Source organism: Mesoplodon densirostris, chromosome 7, assembly GCF_025265405.1.
Source record: "Mesoplodon densirostris isolate mMesDen1 chromosome 7, mMesDen1 primary haplotype, whole genome shotgun sequence".
In the NCBI taxonomy this organism is placed as follows: domain Eukaryota; kingdom Metazoa; phylum Chordata; class Mammalia; order Artiodactyla; family Ziphiidae; genus Mesoplodon; species Mesoplodon densirostris.
Genome location: NC_082667.1, coordinates 55,335,347 through 55,358,972, shown reverse-complemented (window position 1 = coordinate 55,358,972; position 23,626 = coordinate 55,335,347). Strand labels below are relative to the sequence as shown.

At 39.1% G+C, this 23,626-nt stretch overlaps 1 protein-coding gene across 3 annotated transcripts in view; it reads right to left on the bottom strand.

Moving 5' to 3' along the window:
- Nucleotides 1-23,626, bottom strand: part of INTS4 (integrator complex subunit 4) — a 123,757-nt gene that overhangs the window by 68,771 nt on the left and 31,360 nt on the right. For all 3 annotated transcript variants that reach the window (XM_060105020.1, XM_060105023.1, XM_060105021.1), the window contains 4 exons: nucleotides 7,338-7,523; nucleotides 6,645-6,695; nucleotides 2,898-2,986; nucleotides 1,622-1,742 (listed from right to left, as the gene is read on the bottom strand). In XM_060105020.1, the coding sequence (XP_059961003.1) occupies nucleotides 1,622-1,742; nucleotides 2,898-2,986; nucleotides 6,645-6,695; nucleotides 7,338-7,523 (447 nt within the window). The remainder of the gene's footprint in view (nucleotides 1-1,621; nucleotides 1,743-2,897; nucleotides 2,987-6,644; nucleotides 6,696-7,337; nucleotides 7,524-23,626) is intronic.

The window sequence follows — 23,626 nt, the reverse complement described above, 5'->3', positions numbered from 1 at the left end:
GGTACAAAACTAAAAAATTTGAATGACTCTGTTTTAAGGATTACTTTTCTAACTGCCTACTCAGATGACAATATATCATTGAATTATTCCTCTAAAACATCCCCTCACACACACATAGCACACTGTAGATGCTCAGTACACGCTGAATGAAGGAATCTGGTGAATGATTGGATTGTTCTGAATTTTAAAATATCCACAAATCAAAACAAGCCTTTAAAATGTGAATTAAAAAATAAAATCACTAACAGCTGGCTTGTTTAACTCTATATTTTATTATGGACAAGCAATATAACCTGTAAGCAGGAAATACTGAAATCATCCAAGTTCCTTATTTTTCCATGAAAGTGCTTCACATAGGTTTCAGCAGTTACCCCCAAAATACTGGTCAAAGGACTAGGGGTATCACAGGATCTGTGTCCAGTACAATCAGGTCCAAACTTTTTAGCCAACCATCTTACTAAGACTGGCATAGTTGGGGGCCCTCAAAAGAGAAGTTATCAAAAAGAATTTCAGATATTCTTGCTGTGACATTAATACAAATTTTTATAGTTACATATATATTTATATATTATAACAACCCCACCACCTTGCATAGTGTAGTACTTCACAATTTATACACATATTCACAGACAGGATCTCATTTGAGTGTCAAGACAACCCTGTGAGGTAAACATGAGAGATATTATAAGCCACTTAACAGATGAGGAAACGAGACTAAGATAAAGTGACATGTCCAAGACAATACAGGTATAAAATAAGGCTGAGTATTACGCTAACACTCCTTCTTCTATAAGACAGTTCTATCTCTGAAAAGTTAAAATTTTTCTTACAGGGGGCTTCCCTGGTGGCGCAGTGGTTGAGAGTCCACCTGCCAATGCAGGGGACATGGGTTCGTGCCCCGGTCCAGGAAGATCCCACATGCTGCGGAGCGGCTGGGCCCGTGAGCCATAGCCGCTGAGCCTGCGCGTCTGGAGCCTGTGCTCCGCAACGGGAGAGGCCACAGCAGTGAGAGGCCCGTGTACCGCAAAAAAAAAAAAAAAAAAAAAAAAAGAAAAATTTTCTTACAAATATACTAGAGTCCCCAAAGGCAAAACAGTAGGAAAGAATGAGGCTAAAAGTCAGATTAACATCTGAATCTCATTCTACAACTTCCTATCTGTATATATTGAATAATTTACTTAAATTCTCAGAGCCTCAGTTTTCTCACCTGGAAAGTGGGAATAATAGCACCTACCTTGCTGGGTTACTGTAAGAATAAATGGGATAATAAAGTAATTACATTCCAATTAAAAAAAAAGAATAAATGAGATAATTAAGTGGCCTCATAGCAAAGTATCTAGGCCATACCAGGTGCTTAGTAACAGTAACAATTATTTTTATTATTATGTTCCTTTTTCTCTGGACTTTGGTTATCTAATATGTTAACAAGATTAAATAGGATTATCTTTAAAATTCTTTCTAGTTCTAAAAGACTACTTCTCTATGGGAAAGTGAACAATTTCTCTCTATTTTAAGAAATACTAAGGTTTATAAAAGCGCATTACACCTGTCCCTATCTAGTTTCTCAAAATGTTTTACAAGTATAACAGGTAATATGTTCATTAAAGAAGATGTAACTTACCAATAGCTTGGCAGCTTGAACTCGAACCATCCAGGAGCCATCACTGACCATGTGACAAATTTTTCCAAACGCATCATCAACTAAGCGAATTTCTTCATTAGAAGAAGGGATTGGGACAATGCTAAATTAAAAGAAAAGAAACCACAAGTGACAAAACATGAGCCTAAAATTGCAGGTTCAATAAATTGAGAATGACCAATGAAAATCAGCACAAATAGAAATGATAATTGAATAATTCAAATCCTATAATGATGAAATACATTTCAGAGTAACCAAATCAGTCTGGGATTTGTTTATTTTTAGTTGCAATGCAAATTTGTGTCTTGAGTAAAAAGTATTTAACACTGAAGATTCAAAGATTTATGAGATACCAAAAACAGCTACCACAGTTATCTTTAAGTTTATTCTCTCTTATAATTGCATTGCTGTCAATATAGCAAGTCTCAGAATAAACCAATATAAAACATACTTGCAAATCTGGTCCTAAATGAAAAGACAATTTCTAGCTAGTCTTTTTTTTGGGGGGGGGGTGTCTATGGGGGGTAGTGTCTATAGCTTTATTAACTCATTCTGGTTTTTCAATTTCAGTAGGTAGCTTAATGAAGAAGAAAAAACACTTCTTTTTCCTATAAAAGGAGTTCTTCTATAAAACAGAATAAATAATACCTGTCTCTCCACCTCAAAGAATCACTGTGAGATAAATTATTTAATTACTGTGAAAAAAAAATTTTATTTTTGGCCGCACCGCACAGCTTGCGCAATCATAGTTCCCCGACCAGGGATTGAACCCAGGCCCTCAGCAGAGAAAGCACCAAGTCCTAACCACTGGACCACCAGGGAATTCCCTATGAAAATATTTTTAACCAGGAAAACACTACATAAGGGATCATTATTCTCAAATTCACCTGGTATCTTTAGCTGGCATTTGTATTTACTAAAATATGCGCCAAATCATTTTAAAGACTTTTTTTAAGGGGTGGGCAGAGGTGAAGTGGATAGCATTTGAGAAAGACCATCCAATCTCTTCATCTATAGTTGAGGAGGTTGGGACCCAGAGAGGCGAAGTGTCTTTCCCAGCATACACAGAAAGTTCAAGGCAGAGCTGAAAAACAAGGACCAAGCATCCTGATTTTCAGGGTCCATGCTTTTCCCCTATTCCATACTGCCTTCCAAAAATCTAAACAACATTCCTTTTCTGGAGGTGGGCTTTCTGCATGGTGGGAGGAGAGAAAAATGGCTTAGCAATGAACAAAAGCTGGCTTACACCCACACTGACCTTTCAGGATAGAGCTGACTGACAACCCAGATAAGCTGGACTGCAGCACTGCGCACTTGTTCATAGTCATCAGAGAGCAATTTACAAGCCTGCAAACAAGGATTCCAAGAGTCTGTTAGTTCTGTGTCCTCCCAGGTGATGTTCAAACTATTTTCAAAATGAAGATACGGTGGCTGGATAAGGATACCAATCAAAACACATATGGGTGATTTTAACTTCTTGAACCTTTGCGCAACAAAGAATTCTTGGCCTCTGCCAGCTGCTCTGGCTGTGTTTTGACTGTGTACCCTCCCACCCCATGTCTGAAAGGAGAACCACAGATTGATAGATAGCACAAAAGCCATCTAGAATAGCATCAATCATAGCAAAGCTTGCTGGGAGCCCACAGTGCTACCCTCACAGGCTCAAACACCACAGATGAGTTTTTTCCCTATCTGTAAAACTGGAGCACAAATTTCTGACTGACAGTCCATCTGAAAATTCAAGCACTCTAAATAAATGTACAATTTTAACGCTAAGCTGCCAAAAAGAGGTCAAATTTTCCTTTTTTACTTTAGTCTGAAATGGAATATCCCTACTCCACCCACAGTCATAGCTACACCCTAGACTTCAACACCACCTAGAAAATGGTTTTTGAAATTTTAAAATCTTATATTCCATGCTTTGACCATATATGCTACTCTACCAGCTCTTCCATCGCCATGACTTAACCCATCACACCTGCTCTTCATCCCACTAAAGTTACCTATCCGTTTAAGCAGGGTCTCTCAACCTTGCTATTATTGACATTTTGGACTAGATAATTCTTTGTTGTGCGGGGCTGTCCTGTGCAATATAAGATATTTAGCAGCATCCCTGGCCTCTACCCACTAGGCAGTTGTAGCACTGCACCCTCTTCCTCTGCCCAGCAACTGAAATAGTCAAAAATACTTCCAGACATTGCCAAATGTGCCCTGGAGGGCAAAATCACCTTGGTTGAGAACCACTGCTTTAATTCTGTCCTTTCTTTCCAAATAAACCACCTTTTCCTTGCTCTATACCCGTCCTTACTTCAGTCTCTTGACAGCATTGTCTGCATCACCATACACAACCCCCTCAGGATTTCTGCTACAGCTGCTCCACAAACCTAAGACTTTCTCTAGTCTTCACAAGGGCAGAAGAGCACTGGCAAAGACCACACTCTCTAGGGGATTGGTGATTCATGATCTCAAACCTTATTAGTCCTACTCTGAAATCTTTTACACTCCTGCTTTCCACTTCCATTTCCCAAGGCAGCTTTTCTTTTTATAGAAAGGTGGCTAATGAGCCTTTTTTTTTTTTTTTTTGGCTGTGTTGGGTCTTCGTTGCTTCATGCGGGCTTTCTCTAGTTGCGGTGAGCAGGGGCTACTCTTCGTTGCAGTGCGCGGGCTTCTCATTGCAGTGGCTTCTCTTGTTGTGGCTCACAACAGTAGTTGTGGCTCAAGGGCTCTAGAGTGCAGGCTCAGTAGTTGTGGCACACAGCCTTAGCTGCTCCACGGCTTGTGGGATCTTCCTGGACCAGGGCTCGAACCCGTGTCCCCTGCATTGGCAGGCAGGTTCTTATCCACTGCGCCACCAGGGAAGCCCCAAGGCAGCTTTTCTTAACTTTTTCCTCAGGACTTCTATCCTACTACCAGCTATAAGGCGACCTGTTTATCTGAGAAAAATCAAGGTTCTCAGGCACAAACCCACTCAACTACTCCACACCAGTTATAAATTCATTTATTCCTGTATTCTCCCACCCCTTGTTTTCTCAATATCTGAGGGAAAAGGGTCCTTTCTAGTTCCTAAGCCTCCTACTTTTCCTATGGATCCCATCACTTCCTCACATGACCATCCCTTACCATCCTCCAAAATAGATCACCTTTGTGATTCTCTATGATAGCATCCTATTGATTTACCTCACAGCAATACTCATATGCTATAACTGTGTTTGCTTATTTGTTAATTGCCTATCTTACCTATGACAACGTGAAGGGCATGGGTCCTATCTATTGGGTCCTATCTATTATAACATGGGTCCTATCTATTATAACATGCTTGGCATTATACAGCCAGCATTAGGTACTCACTAACATCTGTTGGATGAATCAGCTCATGAATCTGATTTTCTGCCTCAAGGAACTTACTCCAGCATTTATTCCCCTTTGTCTCTTCTATCATAACACTAGCTCTCCCAAAACACTAGCTCTCTCTTCAACATATAAACATACTTAGCAACTGTCTTTAAAATACAGGAAAAAAAACAACAACCCTTAATCCTATGCCCCCTTCTACCAACTTCTACCCCACTTTCCTATCACAGTCAAGTTTCTTTAAAGTATAGTCATAGTCAATAGACTTTAAATGCCTCACCTCAAAAGACCCTGATCTGGCTTCCCCCAGTCCCAGCACTCTACTGAAATTGTTCTCTTTAAACTCACTAATGACCACTTTGTTGCTAAGTCCCATGACCAGATTTCAGCGCTATCCTAAATGAGCTTTCACCAGCATTGGACACTGCTGGCTATGAGAATGCCCTCCTGCCTTTTTTGGAATATATTCTTCCTCCTCCTCCATCAAGCTGCTCCTCAGTTCCATTCTAGGGCTCCTTTCTTAAACGTTGGACCTCACCCCTGGCTCCATCCTCATCACTTCCAATCTTCTTACTCTCCCTGGGTATCCCCATGACCCCTAGATACTGACGGCTCCAAATATCCACCTCCAGCTCTGATCTTTCCTGAGTTCCAGACCTGGAATTCTCCTCATAAGTATCCCATCAACCCTTCAAACTCAAGATAATCCAAATGAACTCATTATAGTAACTAATTCTACCTCATATCTCAAATCCTCCCCCATCATTCCATCCTCACTCCCTTGAGGTCCACAGCATTGCTTGCCTAACCAACTGACACAGCCTTATGTCACTAAACATCTAAATCATCAGACTAACTCTTTTTCCTTTGAGTCCTTACTCTACAAGTTTTCTTTAATTATTTGGTTTCCCACACAGTTTTCCTATAGGTCACACCAACATAACCATTCTGAACTCATTCTACTTCATTTGTAAAAGAACATACTTGGTTTACACATCAGTCATAGGGGTTTGGCTAATTATCCTCTTCCTCTAAAAGCTAAAACCACTCTCAGTAGGCTAACAAAAACTGGTCTCTGAGCGTGGATTTAGATTTCTTGTCTCTAGATACATCCAATTATTCTACAAGAATAACTGTAAGGGCTTTTGGTTAGGCACTCAGTCAGCTTCTCCTAATGATACTATAACTTCATTGTGCTTTTCCTTACCAATGCTATAACAATTATGTGATATCTTTTCATATGATCCCATGGTCTTGGTCATCCTCTTCCAGAAATACTCCAGTTTCTCAAGTGTGATGCCCTGAATTGACTTCAGGTTTGAAGTCAATTTCAGTCAACCAAACAGAGATCAGCAAGACTACCACTCTCCTTACTCTGAACACTACACTTCTCTTTGTATACTCTGGCATTCATACAGAGCTACCTAAATCCTCCCAAATGTCCTCCTCACATACACTAGTGCTATTCATTACATATTCCCCATTCTCTTCTTAGAATGTATGTTTTGGATACAACTGCACATTCATCACAACACTGCCACTGTTAGCCAGCTGAAGCTCTATGTTTTCAAATTCTGACCACCAGCGTGCCACCTTCCCAGTTTCATGATTTCTCCACCTCCCTCCTCTTCTAGACAGCAATCATTTAAGGTACCTGATTATAAATTGTTTGATGTAATTTCAGTCCTCTTTCATGGAGCTGCAACTAGATAATAAAGATACAGGTTAAGTATTCTGAAAAAAAATCAATATTTCCAATGTCTCCCCACAGTCTCATATATTTTTCCCCATTATATCACATTAACATGGTTCCCTCTGGCCAAAATCAGTGCTATAAAAATAAGAAACCTGGACTTTTCAGTAGAAACACTCAAACACTTAATGAATCTAACCCATGGACTGTCCCAAGGGGATATCAGAAAAAATATGAAATAATGATAAGGAGGCTGAGGAAGAAATGGTTAATACCATCTCCCCCTAAAGAGCAACCCTCCCCCATAACTTTCACCTATACTTCTGAAATAAAAGGTATAACCTGTACCTACTGTACTATAATACCAAGTAACATCTCTCCCATGGACCTGGGATACAAGTTGTACCTTCCATGTTTCAGAAATGCAGGTGAAAGCTACCAAAGAAGCCCAAAGATAAGCAACTGTTGTAAAGGAATGTGTGCCTTTGAGTTCTGTGATGCCACCAACACCTTCCTGAAAGTGTGCATTAAGTATACCCTGGGGGGATTCAGAATGTATCCAAGGTGGCATTAGCCATTAACTTAAAAAAAAAAAAAAAGAAAACAAACAAACAAACAAAAGTATCTCCATTTAGTTTCCATGATCACGTTTACCATGGCTTTTATAGCTGCTGTTCTGACACGTGGGTCCTGGTCACTGAAGTAATCCCCTATAATCTTCTGGACGTCTCTGACAGCTAGGCCTTCTGCATCTTTTGTGACACTTTTCTCCAAAGAACCCAGATTGCCAAGTAATTGCAGGCACTTATTTCTTACACCATGTGAGGTATCTGTCAGGTGCTACGAAAAGAAAAGAGAGAACAAAAGGCCATGATTAAGATATCTTAAAAATAAACAAAAGGGCCTCCCTGGTGGCGCAAGTGGTTGAGAGTCCGCCTGCCGATGCAGGGGATGCGGGTTCGTGCCCCGGTCTGGGAGGATCCCATATGCCGCGGAGCGGCTGGGCCCGTGAGCCATGGCCGCTGAGCCTGCGCGTCCGGAGCCTGCGCGTCCGGAGCCTGTGCTCCGCGACGGGGGAGGCCACAACAGTGAGAGGCCCGCATACCGCAAAAGGAAAAAAAAAATAATAATAAAAAAAAAAATAAACAAAAACACAGAAACAAAAGCACTGTATCAACTTTAGGAATGACTTCAAACACTACATTCTCACTAGTCTGTCTAGTCTCATGGGTTTTTTGTTGTTGTTTTTTGTTTTTTTGGCCATGCTGTGTGGCTTGTGGGATCTTAGTTCCCCAACCAGAGACTGAACCCAGGCGCTGGCAGTGAAAGTGCCTAATCCTAACCACTGGACAGCCAAGGAATTCCCTTCATGTTTTTTGAGTATGTGTCTTCCAAAAAGAATCATGAGTCCTTAGAAAACAAGACTCCCATTTATTCAACATTATACTCCCAACAGCAAGCACTTGGCCTTGTAAAGACTAGGTACTTTAAAAGTGACCCCTTAAATTGCATTTTATTTACTATCAAATCTAAAAACAGAACAAAAATTCATAAATTTAAAAATTTTTAATATTTATACAGAAATATGCAAAAATATTAAATGTACAGCTCAATGAATATTCACAAAACACACACAAATAAGAAGCACCCAGATAAGGAAGTAAAACATGACCAACTCTCCCAGTAACTACTCTACCACCATCAAAAATAGCCACCATCAGGCTTCATCCTCCTCAGCAGGAAGCTAAGCCCTTCCTCTTGGGAGCTGCTGTAGTATCCTCTCAGGCATCAAATTGTACTGCGATGTCTTGTTTTCACAAGTCCATCTCCTTTAAGACTGTGCTCCTGGGCTTCCCTGGTGGTGCAGTGGTTAAGAATCCACCTGCCAGTGCAGGGGACGCAGGTTCAATCCCTGGTCCAGGAAGATACCACATGCTGCAGAGCAACTAAGCCCATGCGCTACAACTACTGAGCCCATGCACCACAACCACCATAGTCCACACGCCAAGAGCCTGTGCTCCACAACAAGAGAAGCCACCTCAATGAGAAGCCTGCGTTTCTCAACGCGGGCTTGAGCTGAGCTTGCCACAACTAGAGAAAGCCCATGTGCAGCAACGAAGACCCAATGCAGCCAAAAAAAGAAAAAAAAGACTGTGCTCCTTTCAGAATCTTTTATACATTGAGCACAGAGTACAGAGACTAAATATGGATTATAAAGGGCCTTCTTTTGGGGGTTCTTAGGAGAACTGAAAGTAAATTAATTTAAATTAAGTGCATGCAAAGCATCTGCAGTGTTGTGAGAAATCCATAAACATTAGCAGCTATTGTTACTATTATGATTATTATTATTAATGAAATTTGCTCCCTTCCACCCAAAAAACAAAATAAAAAGGCCACCATCACCAAAGCAATTTTGAGAAAAAAGAACAAACCTGGAGGAATCATGCTCCCTGCCCTTAGACTATACTACAAAGCTACCATGATCAAAACAGTACGTTAATGGCACAAAAACAGACACACAGGACTGCCCTGGTGGCTCAGTGGTTAAGAATCTGCTTGCCAATGCAGGGGACACAGGTTTGAGCCCTGGTCTGGGAATATCCCACATGCCGTGGAGCAACTAAGCCCATGTACCACAACTACTGAGCCTGCGCTCCAGAGCCCGCAAGCCACAACTACTGAGCCTGTGTACCACAACTACTGAAGCCCGCGTGCCTAGAGCCCGTGCTCCGCAACAAGAGAAGCCACTGCAATGAGAAGCCTGCGCACCACAACAAAGAGCAGCCCCCACTCGCCGCAACTAGAGAAAGCCCGTGTGCAGCAACAAAGACCCAACACAGCCAAAAATAAATAAATAAACAAATTTTTAAAAAAACAGACACACAGATCAATGGAACAGAAGAGAGAGCCAAGAAATGAACCCACACACTTATGGTCAATTAATCTATAACAAAGGAAGAAAGAATATACAATGGGGAAAAGATAGTCCCTTTGATAAGTGGTGCTGGGGAAACTCTATAGCTACATGTAAAAGTATGAATTAGAACATTTTCTCATACCATATACAAAGGTAAACTCAAAATGCATTAAAGACCTAACTATGGGACTTCCCTGGTGGTCCAGTGGTAAAGAATCCACGTTCCAATGCAGGGGACGCAGGTTCAATCCCTGGTTGGGGAACTAAGATCCCACATGCTGCAGGGCAACTAAGCCCACACACCACAACTACTGAGCCCATGTGCCTCAACTAGAGAGTCCCTGAGCTGCAAACTACAGAGTCCATGCGCTCTGGAGCCCACACGCCACAACTAGAGAGAGAAAAACCCACATGCCACCACTAGGGAGAAGCCTGCACGCTGCAATGAAGAGCCCGCATGCCACAATGAAGATCCTGTGTGCCTCAACTAAGACCCAACGCAGCCAAAAAAAAAGACCTAAATGTAAGACTAGAAACCATAAAACTCCCAGAAGAAAACATAGGCAGAACACTCTTTGACATAAATCATGGAAATATTTTTTTGGGTCTCTCTCCTAAGACAAAGGAAACAAAAGCAAAAATAAACAAATGGGACCTAATTAAACTTAAAAGCTTTTAAACAGCAAAGGAAACTACTGACAAAAAAGACAACCTAGTGAATCGGAGAAAATATTTGCATATTACATGACCAATAAGGGGTTAATATTCCAAACATATAGACAGCTCATATACCTCAATATCAAAAAAACCCAAACAACCTGATTACAAATTGGGCAGAAGACATGAACATTTTTCCAAAGACATACAAATGGCCAACAGGCACATGAAAAGATGCTCAACATCACTAATCATCAGAGACATGCAAATCAAAACTACAATGAGGCATCATCTAACACCTGTCAGAATGGCAATCATTAAAAAGAACACAAATAACAAATGTTGGCAAAGATGTGGATAAAGGGGAACCCTTATACACTGTTGGTGGGAATGAAAATTGGTGCAGCCTCTATGGAAAACAGTATGGGGTTCCTCAAAAAATTAAAAATAGAACTACCATATGATCCAGCAATTCCATTCCTGGGTATATATCTGAAGAAAACAAAAACACTGCTTGGAAAAGATACATGCACCCAATGTTTACAGCAGCATTATTTACAATAGCCAAGATATGGAAGCAACCCAAGTGTCCATCAACAGATAAATAGATAAAGAAGATGTGGTGTACGTGTAAACACACACACACACACACACACACACACACAGAGACAATGGAATACTACTCAACCATAAAAAAAAATGAAATTTTGCCATTTGCAACAACACAGATGGATCTGGAGGGTATTATGCTTAGTGAAATAAGTCACACAGAGAAAGACAAATACTGGGTGTTATCACTTATAATGGAATCTAAAAAAATAAAACAAACAAATGAATATTACAAAACAGAAATAGACTCACAGATATAGAGAGGAAACTAGTGGTTACCAGTGGGAAAAGGAAGAGGAGTAAAATAGGAGTAGGGGATTAAGATGTACAAACTACTATGTATAAAATAAATAAGCTACAAGGATATATTGTACAGCACAGGGATTATAGTCAATATTTCATAATAATATTAAATACAGAATAACCTCTAAAAATACTAAATCACTGTGTTGTACACCTGAAACTAATATAATACTGTAAATCAACTATACTTCAACAACAAAAAACAGCCATTATCTTGACTTCTAACATATATTTTGTCTAGTTTTCTACTTTATAAAATCAAGTAGGGCCTGGCTTCCTTTGCTTAATATTATGTTTGTGAGAATCGTCCATAGTATGGCATTATAGCAATGGTTTATTCATTCTCATTACTGTACAGTATTCCATTTGTGTACACACCATAATCCATTTATCCTTTCTACTGCTGATAAATATTTAGGTTATTTCCACTTTTGGGCTATTCTAAATAATGCTCTCTGCTTATTCTTTTTTTTTTTTTTTTTTCTTTTTGCGGTATGTGGGCCTCTCACTGTTGTGGCCTCTCCCGTTGCGGAGCACAGGCTCTGGATGCGCAGGCCCAGCGGCCATGGCTCACGGGCCCAGCCGCTCCGCGGCATATGGGATCCTCCCAGACCGGGGCACGAACCCGCATCCCCTGCATTGGCAGGCGGACTCTCAACCACTTGCGCCACCAGGGAGGCCCTCTGCTTATTCTTGAATGTGCCTTTTGGTATACATGTTCACATTTCTGCTGAATATACAGTAAGAAGTGAAATTGCTGGGTCATAGGACATGTATATGTTCAGCTTAAGATGATACTGCCAAATAGTATTCCAAAGTGGTTGTACTAATTGAACTAATTTACACTCCCACCAGTGATATGTAAATGTTCCAGATATGCCACATCTTTGTCGACCCTTAGTACTGTCAATCTTTTTCATTTTGGCACTTCTCAACATTATTTTTAACAAATTTTCAGTTATCTCTCTCTCAATCCTAGTCCACTGCTACTGAAATAAGCTATTTGCATAATGCAGTAACAGGAACTGAAAATACTTTAATGAAATGACTAATTTAAGGACTGGGCAAGAAATATGTAAGAAGAACCTGGGACATCTTATACCAAAAAGCAAGGAAATATCAAGGACTAATTGAGTCCAGATCAAAAGGACACAGAAGCCCATCTGTAGGGGTTCCCACTGTCAACATATATATGACACCAAAAGGAAGCAATCAAATCCAGAATGTAGGACATAAACAAGACCAATGATCCAGTTTCTTCAATAAATCTGTGGCAATTAAAGGAAAAACAAAAGGGGCCACTGTTACTGATTAAAAGAAATTCAAGAGATTATCCAAAGGTAATACACGCTAATCCAAAAAAAAAAAAAAAACAACTACAAAAAGATATTTAATACAATTAAAAAATTTTTAATATGAACTGGTATGAGATGATATGGAATAACTGTTAATAACTGCATCATGGCTATATTAAAAACATATCAGTTATTATAGGTTAGAGACATACTGAAGTATTTATGATTTAAATAACATGTCAGGGATTTCCTTTAAAATATTACAGCAGACTACAAAAAAAAGGGAAAGGAAAAAACATGAAAAAGATTGCAAAGCATAAATAATTGTTAAATTTATACCAAAAACTGGAAAGAATAAGTAAATCTGAAAATTTCCATATTATAAAGTATATATACATTGAAAAAAAAAGACCTAGCTTCAAATTTCAGCTCTGACTCTATATGTGTAACATTGATCAAGCAACTGGACCTCTTAGAGCCTCACTTTCCTCATTTATAAAGAAGGAACAATAATATCTGCCTTACCTAACTTATAGGTTTATCATAAGGCTCAAATAGGAATATAAATGTTAAAAAAAAACTTTATATACTATAAAGCATAATATGACTATTAGCTATTATTACTATAATCTAAAATAATGAGATAACTGCATGTATTGTCAATACAAAAGAGTATCTTTAGATATTCCCTTCAAGTTCACAAAATAGTATCTTTGGATATTCCCTTCAAGTTCAAATTTTCCAGGATTTTCTACCCATAAATGAAATCACTGATTGAAATCACACAACAGGTTTCCCTCTTGCTCACTCTAACACTGGGACATACAGTCTCTGAAAGTACCCTAGTAATCACCCATCTCTCTCCTTGTGCCTTCACCAATTCCCTATTTTATAGGATGATAATGATTAAGTGATATGTCTAATAACGCAAACCTAGTGGAACAGTTGATACTGGAATCCAAGTCTCCTGACGCTCCATCTAGAGCTCTTTTCCCTATCCAGCTTCATAAATAAATAATGTCATGATTTCTAAAACTTTGCTTACTATGTTCAGAGTTGGGCGTTTGAACCTTAAATACTTAAAAGCTCTACAATACCTGTTTTCTTTACATATATTTATATTGCTACTCTCAAGCATCACTATTCTCCAGACATGACGAACTGCTTGGGTTTCGAATTACTGCCTGATAAACATAGTGATACTAAATTAATACCCCCTTTTTTATCATCTTTATTGGAATACAATTGCTTTACAATGGTGTGTTAGTTTCTGCTGTATAACAAAGTGAATCAGCTATACATATACATATATCCCCATATCTCCTCCCTCTTGCGTCTCCCTCCCACCCTCCCTGTCCCACCCCTCAAGGTGGTCACAAAGCACTGAGCTGATCTCCCTGTGCTATGCGACTGCTTCCTACTAGTTATCTATTTTACATTTGGTAGTATATATAAGTCCATGCCACTCTCTCACTTCATCCCACCTTACCCTGCCCCCTCCCCATGTCCTCAAGTCCATTCTCTATGTCTGCGACTTTATTCCTGGACTGCCCCTAGGTTCTTCAGAACCATTTTTTTTTTAGATTCCATATATATGTGTTAGCATATGGTATTTGTTTTTCTCTTTCTGACTTACTTCACTGTATGACAGACTCCAGGTCCGTTCACCTCTCTACAGATAACTCAATTTCGTTTCCTTTTATGGCTGAGTAATATTCCATTGTATATATGTGTCACATCTTCTTTATCCATTCATCTGTTGATGGATACTTAGGTTGCTTCCATGTCCTGGCTATTGTAAATAGAGCTGCAATGAACATTGTGGTACATGACTCTTTTTGAATTATGGTTTTTTCAGGAACACCCAATTCTTATGATTAGCAAACCAGGCCACTGACACTTTGTGGAAGTAACATACACACATGCACACATATACAAAACTGAACAGGAAGATACATCAAATAAGTAAATATATTAAGGATAATACTGTCTAAGAAAGAAGTTACAAATACTAGAAAAACACTGTAAAATAAACACTATAGTGTTCGGTTTGAATTACAAGGAGAGATGAGAACATGATTTTTCTTACATACAGATATAGAAATAAAAATACAGATATATATGTTTGTATATGATATATATAAATATTACATTAGAATATATATATATTATATATATAATATATATATATATATATATATATATATATATATATATATAATATATATATATGTATCTCCGCTAGCTCTGTCCACTGAGAGGGCCCAAGAGTAGCAACACCTCAACAGCAATGAGCACACTTAGTACCCAGAACTTGGTTTCAAGATAAAATTCGCCACTAAGAGGACCCAGGGCTTCTTGGAGAAAAGCTCATTCCAGGGGTAGACTAGAGAAAGTACAAGGTGGGCCTGAAATATTTTATTGTGCCAGAAGGAAATGATGCATTAAAAAAAAATACAGTTGACCCTTGAACAACATGGTTTGAACTGAGTGGGTCCACTTATACACAGTTTTTCTTCAATAGCAAATACTACAGTACTATACGGTTCATGGTTGGTTGAATTGTGGATGTAGCACTATGGATACAAAGGAAGTGGGTATACTGAGGAACTGCATATATGGAGGGTCAACTATAAGTTAAATGTGAATTTCTGACTGTTCAAATGGTCAGTGCCCCTAACCCCCAAGCTGATAAAGGGGTAACTGTAGAGAAAAGTCAAAAGGACATAGAAGCCATCCTGAAGGGGCTCCCACCTGGCAAAATGAGGGAATTTGAACAAGATGAATAATGACAGTAATAGATTATAACATTGAATAAACAAGAAATCTGAGTCCATAACTGATATAAATAAATAAATTGAAAGTCTGAGGATAATTTACATAGTTTCAAAGTAGTAGTACCGGGCTTCCCTGGTGGCACAGTGGTTGAGAGTCCGCCTGCCGATGCAGGGGACACGGGTTCGTGCCCCGGTCCGGGAAGATCCCACATGCCGTGGAGCGGCTGGGCCCGTGAGCCATGGCCGCTGAGCCTGCGTGTCCGGAGCCTGTGCTCCGCAGTGGGAGAGGCCACAACAGTGAGAGGCCCGCGTACCGCAAAAAAAAAAACAAACAACAAAGTAGTAGTACCATGCCCCAAAATACTTATTCATTTCAAAAAGAAACGGTAACTTTATAGTGAAGAAATCTGACAGACAACACCTTAACCAAGTGATCAAAGTAAACATTATCATTAACGCGAACAAATCAAAATGGTGTACCGCTTAATAGGATGCAATGAGAACAGAACAGCATCAGGTCTGTGATATTCGTGCCAAATGTGGAAAACTTGAATCTAATTATGAGAAAATATCAGAGAAACCCAAATTCAGGGATATTCTACAAAATTACTGTCCTATAATTTTCAGAAGTGTCAAGTTAATGAAATGAACTGAAGACTGAAGAATTATTCCAAATTGAAAAAGACTGGGGCTTCCCTGGTGGCGCACTGGTTAAGAATCAGCCTGCCAATGCAGGGGACACGGGTTAGAGCCCTGATCCAGGAAGATCCCACATGACCCGGAGCAACTAAGCCCATGCGCCACAACTAGTGAAGGCTGCACGCCTAGAGCAGTGCTCTGCAACAAGAGAAGCCACTGCAATGAGAATCCCACACACCGCAAAGAAGAATGGCCCCTGCTCGCTGCAACTAAAGAAAGCCTGCGCACAGCAATGAAGACCCAACACAGACAAAGAAAAAATATTAAAAGCAGCAAGGGAAAAACAACAAATAACATACAAGGGAATCCCCATAAGGTTAACAGCTGATCTTTCAGCAGAAACTCTGCAAGCCAGAAGGGACTGGCAGGACATATTTAAAGTGACGAAAGGCAAGAACATACAACCAAGATTACTCTACCCAGCAAGGATGTCATTCACATTCGACAGAGAAATTAAAACCTTTACAGACAAGCAAAAGCTAAGGGAATTCAGCACTACCAAACCAGCTTTACAACAAATGCTAAAGGAACTTCTCTAGGCAGGAAATACAACAGAAGGAAAAGACCTACAATAACAAACCCAAAACAATTAAGAAAATGGTAATAGGAACATACATACTGATAACTACCTTAAATGTAAATGGATTAAATGCTCCAACCAAAAGACAGAGACTGGCTGAATGGATACAAAAACAACACCCGTATATATGCTATCTACAAGAGACCCACTTCAGACCTAGGGACACATATACACTGAAAGTGAGGGGATAGAAAAACATATTCCATGCAAATGGAAATAAAAAGAAAGCTGGAGGAGCAATTCTCATATCAGACAAAGTAGACTTTAAAATTAAGACTATTGGGCCTCCCTGGTGGCGCAGTGGTTAAGAGTCCGCCTGCCGATGCAGGGGATACGGGTTCGTGCCCCGGTCTGGGAGGATCCCATATGCCGCGGAGCGGCTGGGCCCGTGAGCCATGGCCGCTGGGCCTGCGCGTCCGGAGCCTGTGCTCCGCAACGGGAGAGGCCACAACAGTGAGAGGCCCGCATACCGCAAAAAAAAAGAAAAAAAAAAAAAAAAAAAAAAAATTAAGACTATTACAAGAAACAAAGGACACTACATAATGATCAAGGGATCAATCAAAGAAGAAGATATAACAATTGTAAATATTTATGCACCCAACATAGGAGCACCTCAATACATAAGGCAGTGTTAACAGCCATAAAAGGGGAAATCGACAGTAACACATTCATAGTAGGGGACTTTAACACCCCACTTTCACCAATGGACAGATCATCCAAAATGAAAATAAATAAGGAAACACAAGCTTTGAATGATACATTAAACAAGATGGACTTAACCAATATTTATAGGACATTCCATCCAAAAACAACAGAATACACTTTCTTCTCAAATGCTCATGGAACATTCTCCAGAATAGATATCTGGGTCACAAATCAAGCCCTGGTAAATTTAAGAAAATTGAAGTCATACCAAGTATCTTTTCCAACCACAATGCCATGAGACTAGATATCAATTACAGGAAAAAATCTGTAAAAAATACAAACACAGGGAGGCTAAACAATACACTACTAAATAACCAAGAGATCACTGAAGAAATACAAGAGGAAATCAAAAAATAACTGGAAACAAATTACAATGAAAACATGACAACCCAAAACCTATAGGATGCAGCAAAAGGAATTCTAAGAGGGAAGTTTATAGCAATAAAATCCTACCTCAAGAAACAAGAAACACCTCAAATAAACAACCTAAGAGTACACCTAAAGCAATTAGAGAAAGAAGAACAAAAAAAACCCCAAGTTAGCAGAAGGAAAGAAATCATAAAGATCAGATCAGAAATAAATGAAAAAGAAATGAAAGAAACAATAATAAAGATCAATAAAACTAAAAGCTGGTTCTTTGAGAAGACAAACAAAATTGATAAACCATTAGCCAGACTCATCAAGAAAAAAAGAGAGAAGACTCAAACCAACAGAATTAGAAACGAAAAGGGAGAAGTTACAACGGACACTGCAGAAATACAAAGGATCATGACACATTACTACAAGCAACTATACGTCAATAAAATGGACAACCTGGAAGAAATGGACAAATTCTTAGAAAGGCACAGCCTTCCGAGACTGAACCAGGAAGAAATAGAAAATATAAACAGACCAATCACAAGCATTGAAATTGAGACTGTGATTAAAAATCTTCCAACAAACAAAAGCCCAGGACCAGATGGCTTCACAGGTGAATTCTATTGAACATTTAGAGAACAGCTAACACCTATCCTTCTCAAACTCTTCCAAAATATAGCAGAAGAAGGAACACTCCCAAACTCATTCTACGAGGCCACCATCACCTTGATACCAAAACCAGACAAAGATGTCACAAAGAAAGAAAACTACATCCCAATATCACTGATGAACATAGATGTAAAAATCCTCAACAAAATACTAGCAAACAGAATCCAACAGCATATTAAAAGGATCATACACCATGTTCAAGTGGGGTTTATCCCAGGAATGCAAAAGATTCTTCAGTATACGTAGATCAATCGATGTGATTATTAACAAATTGAAGGAGAAAAACCATATTATCATCTCAGTAGATGCAGAAAAAGCTTTCGACAAAATTCGACACTCATTTATGTTAAAAACCCTCCAGAAAGTAGGCATAGAGGGAACTTACCTCAACATAATAAAGGCCATATATGACAAACCCACAGCCAACATCGTTCTCAATGGTGAAAAACTGAAACCATTTCCTCTAAGATCAGGAAGAAGACAAGGTTATCCACTCTCACGACTATTATTCAACATAGTTTTGGAAATTTTAGCCACGGCAATCAGAGAAGAAAAAGAAGTAACAGGATTCCAAATCGGAAAAGAAGAAGTAAAGCTGTCACTGTTTGCAGATGACATGATACTAAACATAAAGAATCCTAAAGATGCTACCAGAAAACTACTAGAGCTAATCAATGAATTTGGTAACGCAGCAGGATATAAGATTAATGCACAGAAATCTCTTGCATTCCTATACACTAATGATGAAATATCTGAAAGAGAAATTAAGGAAACACTCCCATTTACCATTGCAACAAAAAGAATAAAATACCTAGGAATAAGCCTTTCTAAGGAGAGAAAAGATCTGTATGCAGAAAACTATAAGACACTGATGAAAGAAATTAAAGATGATACAAACAGATGGAGAGATATACCATGTTTTGGGATTGGAAGAATCAACATTGTGAAAATGACTATACTACCCAAAGCAATCTACAGATTCAATGCAACCCCTACCAAACTACCAATGGCATTTTTCAGAGAACTAGAACAAAAAATTTCACAATTTGTATGGAAACACAAAAGACCCCGAATAGCCAAAGCAATCTTGAGAAAGAAAAACGGAGCTGGAGTAATCAGGCTACCAGACTTCAGACTATACTACAAAGCTACGGTAATCAAGACAGTATGGTACTGGCACAAAAACAGAAATAGAGATCAATTGAACAGGATAGAACGCCCAGAGATAAACCCGCGGACATATGGTCACCTTATTTTTGATAAAGGAGGCCAGAATATACAATGGAGAAAAGACAGCCTCTTCAATAAGTGGTGCTGGGAAAACTGGACAGCTACATGTAAAAGAATGAAATTAGAACACTCCCTAACACCATACACAAAAATAAACTCAAAATGGATTAGAGACCTAAATGTAAGGCCAGAAACTATCAAACTCTTAGAGGAAAACATAGGCAGAACACTCTTTGACATAAATCACAGCAAGATCCTTTTTGACCCACCTCCTAGACAAATGGAAATAAAAACAAAAATAAACAAATGGGACCTAATGAAACTTCAAAGCTTTTGCACAGCAAAGGAAACCATAAACAAGGCAAAAAGACAGTCCTCAGAATGGGAGAAAATATTTGCAAATAAAGCAACTGACAAAGGATTAATCTCCAAATTTTACAAGCAGCTCATGCAGCTCAATATCAAAAAAACAAACAACCCAATCCAAACATGGGCAGAAGACCTAAACAGACATTTCTCCAAAGATGTGCAGATTGCCAACAAACACATGAAAGGATGCTCAACATCACTAAACATTAGAGAAATGCAAATCAAAACTACAGTGAGGTATCACCTCACACCAGTCAGAATGGCCATCATCAAAAAATCTACAAACAATAAATGCTGGAGAGGTTGTGACTTACAACTTACTTGCACTGTTGGTGGGAATGTAAACTGATACAGCCACTATGGAGAACAGTATGGAGGCTCCTCAGAAAACTAAAAATAGAACTACCATACAATCCAGCAATCCCACTACTGGGCATATACCTTGAGAAAACCATAATTCAGAAAGAGTCATGTACCACAATGTTCATTGCAGCTCTATTTACAATAGCCAGGATATGGAAGCAACCTAAGTGTCCATCAACAGATGAATGCATAAAGAAGATGTGGCACATATATACAATGGAATATTACTCAGCCATAAAAAGAAGTGAAACTGAGTTATTTGTAGTGAGGTGGATGGACCTGGAGTCTGTCATGCAGAGTTAAGAAGTCAGAAAGAGAAAAACAAATATCGTATGCTAACACATATATATGGAATCTAAAAAAAAAAAAAAAAGGTCATGAAGAACCTAGGAGTAAGACAGGAATAAAGACGCAGACCTACTAGAGAATGGACTTGAGGACACAGGGAGGGGGAAGGGTAAACTGGGACGAAGTGAAAGAGTGGCATGGACATATACACACTAACCAAATGTAACATAGATCGCTAGTGGGAAGCAGCTGCATAGCACAAGGAGATCAGCTTGGTGCTTTGTGACCACCTAGACAGTTGGGATAGGGAGGGTGGGAGGGAGACGCAAGAGGGAGGAAGATATGGGGATGTATGTATATGTACAGCTGATTCACTTTGTTATAAAGCAGAAACTAACACACCATTGTGAAGCAATTATACTCCAATAAAGATGTTAAAAAAAAAGACCCAACGCAACCAAAAATAAATAAAATAAAATTTTAAAATAAAAAAATATATACAATTTATGTATAAATAAATATACAGCATTGGGAAATAAAAGACCGAACACAGCCAAAGAAAATAATAATAATTAATTAATTAATTTTAAAAAAAAGAAAAAGACTGATTAGATATGTTGACAATCAATGCAAGATGCGATCCTGAACTGGATTCTTTTCCTATAAAGGACATTGGAATAAATACTGAAATTTGAATGAGGTTTGAGGAATAAATGGTAATATGTTGATGTCAGTGTCCTGATTTTGATGGTCATATTGAGGTTATGAAGGAGGGTATCTTTGTTTATAGGAAACACAAACTGAAGTATTGAAGAGTAATGGGGCACCATGTTAGCAACTTAGTCTAAAATGGTTCACAAGAAAATAAAATTCTTTATTACTGTGCTTGCAATTTTTCTTCAAGTTTGAGTTTGTTGTTTTTTTTTTTTAAGGCCACACCACATGGCTTGGGGCATCTTAGTTCCCCGACCAGGGATTGAATCCGGGCCCTCGGCACCGAAAGCACCAAGTCCTATCCACTGGACCGCCACAGAATTCCCAAGTTAGAGATTTTTTTTTTAAATGAAAGTTTAAATATACACAAAAAAGAATAAACTAACCATACTGTTTCATAAACATTAGAAAAATATTATATCATCCATAAGAATAAGTATACTTTAAGACCATAAAAAGGGGGTAGGTATAGCAGACTCGTACCCACACAGGTGCAGAGAATGCCTGGAGGAGGTGTAGGAGGCTTTGCAAAGAAAGTGAATTTCATAACTTGTTTCCCCTCTTGTTTGAGAGGCAAAGAAGCATAGTGGAATGAACACAGACTGGAACCAGACCTAGATCTGATTGTTGGAGCTGCCACTTAGTATCTATGTGGTCTTCACCAAGCCCCTTAAGTTTTTAGAAATCCTTACTTTGTAATAATAGGAATAATATCCCCTACCATGAGGTTTTATGGTGAGTGGATTAAAATGAATTCATTTAATAATTATTGTATGGAAAATCAGCTAATAGTGTCCCAGATATAATAGACATTCAGTAAGTACAAATGCCTAGCATAGTGCCTGGCACTTGGCACGTACTTTTAAAAAAACAACCTGCTTAAGAAGAGAGGGGAAACAGGTGGGGAAAAGAAGGACAGGTGGTTGCGAAAAATAGAAAACAGAGAAGGGTCAGAGGTAAAAGTGGGCCAGCTGGATGAAACAGCCCTGCTGATCTGGAGCACACAAGCATGAACTTTCCAGTGATAGCTGTCTAATAAGAGGGCAGTCTGTCAGGAAAGGTACTCAGCACCTGTTAATGGTTCACATCAGAATGCTCCAAGGGGAAATTCCTGAACTAAATGGACCTGAACTTTCTGTGTGAAGCTATGTTCTACATGAAGTTAGACTAGGCAGGTAGACTTACTTAGAGGAGAGAACAAAGGAAACCTGGAGAGAAAGCTCAGGTGCAGAGGTTGGGGCTCTCAGAGAGGTACTGTCTCCTTATAAAAATGTCTCAATCAAGCATTTTAGATCAGAGTTAGTTCATGCCTCCAAGTTATTTAAGCTACAGAAATGTGAAACATATACTTTTTTTTTTTTTTTTTTTAGTGGTACGCGGGCGTCTCACTGTTGTGGCCTCTCCCGTTGTGGAGCGCAGGCTCCAGATGCGCAGCCTCAGCGGCCATGGCTCACGGGCCTAGCCACTCCTCGGCATGTGGGATCTTCCCGGACTGGGGCACGAACCCGTGTCCCCTGCATCAGCAGGCAGACTCTCAACCACTGTGCCACCAGGGAAGACCGAAACATATAGTTTTAAGTGATCACAATGTCATGTATAGTAAGGGCTCAAAATTATCCAACAAAATAACACACTGAAACTGAGAAGTTAAGAGAAATTTCCAGATATGAAGCTGACAATGACTCTCTGTCACAGTTAATACAGCAAAGTTGTTCTTTTTTAAAAAAAACTATTTTTATTTAGTATGGAAGCATCATTTGTCATAACTAAACTGTTAACTGAACCACCAGCCCCTGGAAGACTGCTGCAATTGTTACAAATACTTCATTTGATTTCCAAACAAACTAAAACATTCTAGTTCCTATTAGGGTAACCAAGGCAACACTGACGCATAACCAGCCTATTACTGCACACTGAATGTTAGCTCCAAAGAGATCATAAGTCTAAATCACACCCTCAGGGCAGCAATTACAGTTTTATGATGTCCTTCCCCCACAGGTCACTACTTACATCACGGCTATCATCACTAATAGCTGCCTAGTGTCTGCTCTGCAGATGATGCTATTTTGGTGTTATACCCAGGCCATCATTTCTCTATTAATGGAGTGAGTAAGAAAACCACATCCCTGATAATAAGAGCAATCCACGTCAAAAATAAAATAAGCTAAACCAATCAGTTTAAAACTATTGCTACAGGAAAAAAAATCAATGATTAAGTACATCAAGAAAATCTGAGACTGAGGTTAAATGAGACAAAAATACCTTACTGACTCATTCAGTTTCAATATGGATATTTTTTTCTTTATTGGGAGGGGGAGGGAGGCAGCACACTGCACAGCTTGTGGGATCTTACGGCCCCGACCAGGGATTGAACCCTGGCGACGTCACTGACAGAGCTGAGTCCTAACCAC